At 53.7% G+C, this 10,303-nt stretch overlaps 1 protein-coding gene across 1 annotated transcript; it reads right to left on the reverse strand.

Annotated features, from left to right (window-relative positions):
• Window positions 1-4,948: 4,948 nt before the first annotated feature.
• NKX1-1 (NK1 homeobox 1) lies at window positions 4,949-9,941 on the reverse strand. The gene is made up of 3 exons (XM_064151845.1): window positions 9,500-9,941; window positions 5,583-5,767; window positions 4,949-5,537 (listed from the first exon to the last, which is right to left on the reverse strand). The coding sequence occupies exons 1-3, from the start codon at window positions 9,939-9,941 to the stop codon at window positions 4,968-4,970; spliced, it is 1,197 nt and encodes a 398-aa protein (XP_064007915.1). The 3' UTR covers window positions 4,949-4,967.
• Between the last annotated feature and the right edge of the window lie 362 nt (window positions 9,942-10,303).

Raw genomic sequence — 10,303 nt, forward strand, 5'->3', positions numbered from 1 at the left:
GAAATTAAAGGACTTAAGAAAGGTTTAGAAGCCCTGGAAGAGACTAAGGCCTCAGCAGCAGCCGAGATCAAGATGAGTCTGGACTCTCCCCATCCAGCAGCACCGATGATGAACTCGCATCTCTGCCAGGCAGCAGCAGGAAGGCAGAACGAGCCCTTCACATCAGGGTTATTGTTACTGTCACAGCCTTCATGCTACCCACCTGAGGGGGTTGTGCAGTGCAAGTGTGTGGCTGGAGAGGAAAAACACTCACAGAAATGCACCTGACAGAGGAGAGCATGCTTTATGTGAGCTCTTTATGTGAACCAGATATTTAAACCCTCTCTGTAAGACAAACTCACTGGCATCCTATTTCACCTACCTGTGTCCTCAGTGTCTACTCTGATCTGTGCCTTGATTTACCTCCCAAACTGGCAAATCTTCCTATGTCATTAAAAATTGGGTTTATTTACTCTTAAGAAGGGCTGTATGACAGCCAGATTTTCTTTCTTACTCTGTGAGACAGAACCTGAAGACCAGAGCTGCCCAGACGCTCTAAAATGATGTTCCTTTGACTCCCGAAATACATTTGTGTTTGAGCAGGACAATTTTGTCCACGTGATGCAGGAGCTGAGGGGTATTTGCCAATACAGAAGGCTACGAGCAGACATCAGGTGCAGGTTTGGGAAAAGAATTTAACTTCATGCAGGCAAAACTTTATTTTTAACACTATGCTTATGTAGTGTAAGAATAGAACAACATAACATGGCTGTGAGTTCAATCTGGAGTGGGAGATCTGCAATGAATGTGAATACCCCCTCAAAAATCAACTGAAATAAGGCAACTCCCTAAGATTTATATTCCCTGCTCAACTGGAAATAGCACAAAGAAATTTTGGAGGGTGATAATATAGAGCACAGGTTTCCAGTGATTTGTTAGGACATCAGTGGGTGCTCTGTGTGTGTGTAAGCAATGACACAAAATATTTTACAGTGTTTTTGGGTACCTCCCAGAGTGCCTTTTTTAATTTTCTTGTTATTTCCACTATTAGACATCTTAGTGCTGCTTTTTGAATGACCAGTTGAAACTTATTCAGCATAAGCTGAAAGATTTGAAGTAAAGTAGACACAGTTTCCATCCCTTTTTTTTACCTCAACCATATAGTGAATGCCAGCAAGATGCAATTAATATCTCAACCATTTCTCACTAATAGAGGTTTGCACTCTTGCATTTAATATTGGCATTATGGAAACAAAAAAACGTGCTGATGCCCCAGATCTTTGGTATGTGCCAAAGACAGTGCCTGAAAGTCCTGAACCAGACTCTGAACGTGCTGCTCAGCACCTCTGGGATGGGGATTGCTTTGCTAAAGGTCCTCTGGAATGCGTTCTGCGTTCTGAGTCCTCTCCTCCGCATGTTATGAATTAGTGAATAACAAAGTAATTAAAATAACCCCAAAACTCATGGAATGAAGCAGAGCAAACGCCTCCTGCTTGTGCCCTGATCACCTTCCCCGGGTCAGCAGATTCTGCTCGCACCGTGCCAGGGGCTCTGCTGAAAGCAAGCCGCATGGCTTCCAAACCCCCTGCGCAGCAGCACAGCGCCGTGTGTGCAGAGCAGCAGGTGCTGCGGGTAGGTGCTGGGCAGGGCCTTGCTGGGGGGGCAGTGTAAGGGGCTTGGAGGGGCTCTTTATGACTAACATGGTAACTCGAAATTGCCGCTCGGTGCCTTGCTTTGTTTTCTCAGAGAAGCAGTGCTGGTGGCAGGAGCAAGGATGATGTCAGGAGAGCATTCACCCAGAGGCGTTTCTCAGCAGTTGCCTTGTGCTACTCTCATCAAGGCACGTGTGTGACCGCACGCTCTGATCCCACAGCAGAATCGGCTGCAGAGCTGTGATGGTCCGGAGGGCACGGTTTGAGAGCCAGCTCTGTGGTGCCAGTACCCTAAATGGTCTCTGAACACAGTCCTGTGGTCTGTGGCCACAGCCCGTGGGTTCTGCACACGGGGGAGTTTTGCTCTTGACTTCTGTGAGAGCAGATCTCTGGATGAGGCATTTGCCCTGGAGCCCTGGATGCCCCCAGGTCCCTCTCCCCGCGGGGTTCGCCTGGGAGGGAAAAGGCGGGAAAGGCTGCTCCCTGCCCGGCCCTGCAGGCGCCGGGGCAGGCAGCAGAGGGCCCCCCGGCGCGAGGGCCGCCCGCGCAGCGCCCGCGCTGGGAAGGGGCTGGTGACGCACTCAGGCAGTGGGAGCTCGGCTCTCCGGCCGGGAAAGGTGCCGGGGTGCTTCCCGCCTTGGGGTTCTCCCCCGCCTGCATGGTTCCTGAGGGACGGGACCGTCCCTGCCTAGGACGGCTGCCCGTCTTAAGCACCCTTTGTGCAAGCATAATAGGCCTAAGGAGCTTCGGTGGCCTTTTGAAAGAGAGCTGACAAGCGTCCGGACCGCCCTTTCCCTCAGACGGCCTCACTCACCTGTGAGTAGCGAACTTATTGCTCAGCCTGATCGATACTGAGAAAGCTGTGTTTATAACTTAGCATTTCCCATCTCCTGGCTTCTAAAATAGTCAAATTTATCTATAGCATCTTTTGTAAGATGTTCTCAATTAACTGAGTCTGCTAATTAAACTAAATTAATTTCTGTATGTAGTTTGGGGGGTGACGTCTCAGGAAAATAGCAATAATTCTGTTTTTATCTATATTCCTGACTCGGACACGTTAATTCCCTGTCTTCAAGACAGTATTCAAGCAAGGATTAGCAACCACCTCCTAAACTCTGCTGAGAGAGAAACTTGCACTGCTGGAGAACGTGAGAACCGTGTTAAATGGAGCTGAGTGACTGGGAATCCCGGGGTGACTCCTGCACCCAGCAGCTCTGGGCAACAGCACTCACATGCACAGGTTTCACTGGTGGGATGCTGACTGATCTGGAGTAGGAAAATATCTGCTCCCAAGCTGTGAGCAGCTCCATTTTGGAGCTGAATGGTTTTCCACCTGGGGGGAATTTTCTGGAGCTCGTGGTGTACAGACAGGGCTCGAGTTATGCTTTTAATTAAGCTGGGTCGTGTCCCATTCTGAGCTCCAGGTGTCAGCAGCTCAGCTGCTGGTGACACTGCCTCAAACCTGGTCGGTAAGGCGTTAGTTTTGCAGTGTGGAAGGGTCTCCCAAGTATCCGCTCGCAGATTAGCTGGGAAACTAGCAAAATCTGTGGAGTTTTCTTGGGAAATTTACTTCAAAGCGTATGTTATAGTAAAAGTTCTTTCTTTTCACGCATAGAAATTAGTCTGGTCCCAGATTTGTGGCACCAAAAGAGAGGAGATGAGCTGCTGGGGCAGGGGTGCCGCATCCTGCCTTCCTTTTGCTCCCCAGAACCGCTCTGGAAAACGTTGGTTTCGTTAAAATGCCTCTGGGAAGGCAGCCGTCGGATTTCTGGGCTGAGAAAAGCGTTTTCAAAATAACAACAAACAAAACAAACCAAACCAACCAAAAAAAAAAAAAAAAAAAAAAAAAAAAAAAAAAAAAAAAGCCCAACCAACCAAGCCCCAAGCCCCAGACCAACCAATCCAAAAAACAGCCCCAAAACCCCAACAAAACCAAAGACCAAACCCACCGGGGTGATGTTTGAGATGGAGCAGGAAATGGGGTGGCAGCGTCCCTGGGGCACTGGCCGGGCGCTGCGGGGGCTGCTCAGAGCCGTTACCGGCTTTTTCTTTGACATGAAGGAAAAAAACATTGAAAATGGGAATCATAAAAGACCGACTTGGAACCCAGCCTAACAGTGATCGGCGGGGAAGCGAGTGAAAGAGGTGTGTGGTTTTGGGTTGCTGGCTTTGTTTGGTTTGGTTTGGTTTGTTTTTTTCTTCAAGCGGCGGAATCTGAGTGGGAAGGTGATTTAAATACTTTTACATAAACCCAAAATATCAGTTCTCGCCTGCGGAAACCCAGGGGAGAGCTCGGGCTCCCTGCGAGAAAAAAAAAAAAAATCTATTTGGAGTTTTAAATATCACAGATTAGGAACCGGCAAAGCTCCTCCAAGAAAAACAAACCAAGGGAGGAAGGGGGGATGCTCCCTGCTCCAGAGGGAACGAGGTTTATTTGGTGTGGGAAACACGCTTTAAGGTAAACGAAATGCAAAAGGGGATACAGAATTTCCCCACTACGTCTCACAGATTCTGGTGCGTTCCGAAGGGGAATCCTGCCCAAATTCCTGGGCACTCAGGGCACGGAAAGCCGCAGCCGCCCCTTGCCCTCCGTTTATCGGTGATTTAAAGTGTCCGGCACACAAAGTTGCTCCAGCCCGGCTCCGCCGCCCCCTCTCCCCGAATGTCCCTTAAAAAGTCGATTTCTCATTTTTTGAATACTCAAAAATATACAGGAATGAGCAACGGGGGAAAAAAAGGCCCCGCTGCCCCCCAGGCTCTGGTTTAGTTGGGTGACATCAGTGACAAATAGGCGTCGTCAGCGTGAGGTCACGGGAAGGAACTCTGCCGTATCGCGACTGGAGCGATAGTTCTGCTTTACCCTGAGAGTCAGATGGGTACGAAACCTTCTCTGAAAGTCTTTCACGAGTGGCCAGAGAGGAATAAAACCGAAGCCAAAATAATAATAATTATTATATTAATAATTATAGTAATTATAATAATAATAATAATTAAAATAATCAAACTCACATGGCAACGAGGGGTGGTGAAAATAAAAATACAGGTAACGACGATTTACATCTAACGTATGTACACGGGGGGGAGGTTTTCCTTCTCCTCCCCCCAGAAGCGCAGTCCGCGCATATTGCGTATAAAAAGGGATCGCGGCAAGGGCTAGAGGGCAGCGGGACGCCCTGGCAGCCCCTTTCCCGCTCGAGGTGGCTGCAGGGTCATGGTGCGACTCCATCTTTGGGGTTCGGAGGTGATAGGGGGGAGCCGCAGAGAGCCCGGGCTGCCGACCACCCCAAGGGGCGGGTGAGGGTCCAGAGGGCGAGAAGGAAGAAGGGGCTCCGGGCTTTATAGGTGCGGGGTGTAGAACGCCGGAGCGCCGTAAGTCTGCGAGCCCAGCACGAAGGGCGAGAGCACGGCTGGGCTGGGCAGGAAAGGCAGCTGCGCTGCACACACCAGCCCGCCTGCGGGGTGCCCAGCGTAGCTGCCGGGGCCGTGCATGGAGAGCGGGGTGCCCATGGGCGGCGAGTGGCTGAGTGGGCTGAGCCCCCCAGGCAGCGCCCCGCCGCCCAGGCCGGCCCCGGCCCCGCCGCCTCCGCCACCGCCACCGCCGCCAGTAGGAGCGCTGGTGTCGGCCCCCGGGTTCTGCTTCTTCCACTTGGTGCGGCGGTTCTGGAACCAGATCTTGACCTGGGTCTCGGTGAGGCTGAGGGACAGCGCCAGGTTGAGGCGCTCGCAGACCGACAGGTACCGCGTGGACTTGAATTTGTTCTCCAGCGCCACCAGCTGCTCGTACGTGAAGGCGGTGCGGGCCCGCCGCGGCTTTCCCGACTTCGAGTCGGAGCCCGTTCGCTTCCGCTTGGGCTTGGGCTGCTGCGGACCCTGCTGCGCGCCGCCGGAGCCCGCGGGAGCCTGCTGCTGCGGCTGCGGCGGCGGCGGCGGGGGTGGCGGCGGGGGAGCGACGCCGCCGGGTTCCGTGCCCTCGACGCGGAGCTGGCCCGGGTCTGCTTCGCCGGCTGCGGCCGAAGCGCCGCCGCTGTCCTCGCCGCACAGCTCCTCGTCGTCTGGCAGCTCGCTATCAGGGCTGCGGCTTGGCCGGCTGCTGCAATCCAGGTCGCACTCCTCGGCCTTGCACAGCTCCCCGTCCTCTGCGGGCAACCGACAGCCGCTGTTAGGCCCCCGCGGACCCGTTCCCCGCCCACTCCCCAGCCCCGTTTCCCTCTGCTGCGACCTGTCCCTGGGGCAGTGGGGAGATTCCGGCCCTGTCGTGGGAGGGCTTCACCCGCCCGGTGTCTCCGCTGCTGCTAGGCTCCTTGCGGGGCCTTGCACCCGCCATGGAGATGCGGCTACTCCGTGCTCCCCGTGGCTGCGTGGCTCATCTGAAATGGGCTGGGGGCAACAAGGCGAGGAGCTGTGATAGGGCTCGGAGCCGCCTCCGAGACCGTCCAGGGCCTGCAGCAGCGAAGGGGTTGCCCAGCCCGGGGATCTTGCAACGCTGCCCCTTCCGAGCTACCCCTTCCCTCGGCCACCGAGGGCGAGGGAAGCGCCCCCATTCCCACTGCCGCTGCCGCTCCCCCAAAACACTGAGGGGCCGGGAAGGCCTTTGGGAAGGGCTTGGGGAAGAGCTTAACGAAAATCTTTGGGAAGGTTTCTGGGAGGTCTCCTTGGTCCCCCGAACCGCGGGCAGGAGCTGGCAGGTGCGATGCTCCAGTTGCGGTCCCTGCCCGGGCAGCAGAGATGTGACATCGTTCTGAGCTGCTCTGGTGCTGGGCTTGGGGTTTGTTCCGGCTTTCTTAACCCTTTCCCCGGCAGTTCTGACCTCTTGTCACTTCCTGAGATGGAAGTATTAAAGTGGAGTAAATGCTTGTATTGATTAGTAGAGCAGATACAAACTTAATTAAACTCGTTTTGTGTAATGTACAAACTAGTTAACGGTCATTTAATTTATTTGGGTTTATATTACGCTCCAATTAACGGGTCTCCATCGGAGAATCGGGTAATTATCTGATATTTAAGGCTATCGGGCTCCTGCTGACGGTTCTGCAGTTATGAAGCCTGAAAGCGAATCTCGTTTTCCAGAGCCATTTCCTCGCGGCCCCGCTCCGCGGCTCCGGCTCCTCCTGGGGGGCGAAGGCCCAGAAATCCCATTCTTTTCAATCGATGCTTTCAGAAACACCCAAACTTCCCTCCACTCGCACCTGCAACGGGCATGCAGCTCCAGGAAACCCCTAAACAAAGACTCCGTTAACCTGGTTAACCGAAATCTGCAAATAAAAGCGAGTCTCTTATCTAACCTTTATCCCGGGCGGACTTGACTTATTTCTAATCCTCAGAAATGCTGAACGCACTCTCGCACCCCAAATTTTGTTCGTGTCCTAACGCCGGACACCCCGAAGCCCGTGGATACGATTTCGGGTGTTTGAAAAAGCATATTTTGTTAAGGAGCTGGTTTTGCCCGAGGTATGGCTGGTCAGGTATGGCTGGCACCCTGGGGGAGAGAGGGGTAGAGAAGTTTGCTGTGCAGGTCTCCACGCCGAAAATGTCCCCTCCTAGCCCGGGGTTCGTTCAAAGCCCTTTCCAGCTCTCTGTTCCACCTGACGTGCACAAAAAGAGGGGTTGGCTGCCGTGCAGACACCCGAACCTGACTGGTTTTACCCCAGCCCGACCCATCTCCTGCAGTAGAGCAACCTGTAGAATCTATTAGAAACCACAAGTGACTAATTTTGCAACAAGCCCGATCTATAGAAGCTTTCCTTGCGGATGCAGGGTGAGTCTAGGGGCTGAGCAACTCAAACTGTCGGGCACCGCGGAATTTGAAGCCTAATTTTAATAGTAAACTCCGGGAAATTACCTAAAAAATTCCAACTACAATTTTCTTTAAACAGAAAAATGCAGCTCGAATGAAAGCAACTAAAGAGATTGACGCTGGGGTTTGGACTTAGATTCTGGAGGGTGTTTGGTGTTAATTTAAGGCGGACTTTTAACCGTGATCGTTATTTATTTAACTGACCGAGTTTGGGGAGCACTGTGAGCAGCTCTGCTTTCGCTCCTGTCGCCTTTGCCCTTCCTGGCCGTTGGCACTTTGCTGGTCAGAGCCGTTTTTCGAACACTTCTCCTAAATCAAACCGTATTATTAATTACGACGGGGAAAGAGATTAATTAGATTTGACGATTCGGGGGCGGTCACAGGTTCATCCACGACTGAGGGGGCAGGAGCGGGAGTCAAATGTGGGAACTCTCGGGGAAAGTGATCGGAAACTGGTCGGCGAGAGAAGCAACCCAGCGGGGGTGGATCCCGGTACGCTGATGTTTGGAAGAGTGATGGAATTTCATTTCCACCCTTGCCTGGAGATAAAAGTGGGACATGAGCGACAAGATGACCTCCTCAGTCTGTCTGATCGCCCCGAAGTGTTCTGTGTGACAAAAGTCTCATGAGTTTAGCCCAATAATTTCCCCGGCTACTCGCTGCTTCTAAAAATCCGTGGATTTCTGTTAGAGCCCCGTTCCCGAGTTTACTTGTGGGGATTAAAATTATCTATTGCAAAATGCGAGGGCTGAATCAGCTTCCAGACCTCTTTCACTGCTTAATTTTAATACAATCAAAATGAGCGGTGCTATGTCGGAGTCAGAAAGCTCTGAGCTCTTTTCCTGCCCTGCACACCGAGAAATTCTTTTTCCCTACTGAAGAAGTTTCCGCCCACCACTCGCCGTTTCTTCTCTCCCCTCCCAGGACACAGAAGAGCTGCATTTCTTTTCCACAACTATCTTCTTTTCCCAGAAAACCTCCACTATCCCTAGAGCCGCCGTGTTTAGAGGTGAGAAAGTTGGAATATTTGGACCCAGAAAAGAAAAAGCAATCTAGAGCTTGGGTCGAATGCAATTCCCGATCAATAGCGAGCCCTAATAAGTGTAATAGGTTTTAATCGAGTAATTATCCGAATTTTGACCCTATAATTTAGATGTTAGGGAAGAGTTTGCAAGGTGCTTGAAAGAGATATGCACAATTCGATAATAGGATATCGATCCAGGCAGTCCTACATGCCACTCTGGGGCGATTTCCCCCATTATCCAGCCTCTTTACGCTGCTAAGCACATTTTACCTTAAATGTAATCGAAGGAATTTAATTGTTTTTCCAGAGATAACCAGCATTTTGTCACAATTAGTCTGATTTGTCTTAAAAAAGCCAAGGGGAGAGAGAAAATTGAATCTGTCGCCCAGAGCAAGGGGCGCAGGTTGCAAAGAGGGGGGAAGGGACGAGGAGAGTGGAGCTGGAGGCTGGGGAGAAGAGAGATGAAAGTCCCCGGTGCCTGGGTAGCGGCAGCCAAGATGGGCTTCCGTGGGGGCACCGAGAGAGGGGTTCGCCGGGCCCGGAGCTCCGTCCCTCTGAAGCCTCTGATCTAGGAGCCGCTTCTAAGTTTGCCTGAACCGGAGTTCGCACCCAGTGCTGTCACGTCTCAGGAGGAGGAAGATGAATATGGGATACCGCTCCAACTCCAGCTGGCTCGGCACCCCCGGGACTGATCCTGCTACTCCCGGGGATGCGCAGGCCGGACATCTCAGGCTGATATCCAGAGAGCATCTCCGGGGCAGGGCAATGGAGCCTGGCTGGAGCAGAGCATCTCTGGGGCTTCCGCCAGCCCCGATTTGACGCTCTCGTCCCCCCGCGCTGTCCCCCCAGCCTAGCACACCTTCCCATCTCTTCCCATCCAGCAGCAGCGACCGAGACAGCTTGCTCCTGCTAGGAGCCGGCTGCCTGCGGAGGAAGGATGCTCTTCAAGCCACAGAAGTCCCCAGGCTTAAAGCAGCCCCTCCATCTCGGCGGGGGGGGGGGGGGGCGGGGGTAGGGGGTGGGGGGGTCCGGTCCCCCACACCTACTTACTGATCAGGTCCGAGGACTTCTTGCAGGTGTCGAAATCCTCGTCAAGAGCCTTTGGCTCGGTCAGCTCCGTCGCTGAGTCCTCGGGTTTATCCTCCGCTCCCAGCGTGAACTCGGTGCCCACCGGTTTGTAGAGCAGCGTGCAGGGCCTCCTCTTGCTGTTGAATTTGTTAGGGTCCAGGATGTCCAACACGGAGAAGGAGGTGGTCCTGTGCACCATGGGCAGCGCAGCTACTGCCCCTTCTTGTCCGGGGGTGTTGCTAGGGTTGTCTCCTTGTCCCCTGTCCCTGTTGGCAGGGCAGAAGAGCGGCAGCTCTCCACGGCTGTCCATGTCGCCTCGCCCGCCGCAGCTCTGTCCCCCGCTGGCGGCTGCGGGGGCTGTCACCGCCGCGGCTGCGGCTGCCGGGATGGAGATGTCCCCCACCTTGTCTCTACTCACATTCATGACTCCTCGCAGAGACCCTCTTCGCTGCAACTTCTCCCCCCTCACCGCCACCCCACCTTACTTCTTTCTGCCCCCCCTCCTCTTCTTCCGGCGAAGTTGAGCTGGAAACTCCTCCCAGGGCCGCTCGGCTCAGGGCAAACCACTGCCTTCGGCTGTCCGGGACTGATGGGGTCCGTGCGGGGTCCAGTATAGGCGGCGCGGGGTCCAGTAGGGGTCTGGCGGGGTCCGGTCAGGAATCTCCGTGGGTGATAGAGTCAGAGGGTGATGCTCGGCTTAGAGCCTCCACTCAGCTTCTCGTTCTTCCTTCTCATCATCCCCGCCAGGCGCTTCTGTCTCCCGACCCCCCCGTCTTGCACACACAC

This window comes from Pogoniulus pusillus, chromosome 11 (assembly GCF_015220805.1).
Source record: "Pogoniulus pusillus isolate bPogPus1 chromosome 11, bPogPus1.pri, whole genome shotgun sequence".
NCBI classification, from domain to species: domain Eukaryota; kingdom Metazoa; phylum Chordata; class Aves; order Piciformes; family Lybiidae; genus Pogoniulus; species Pogoniulus pusillus.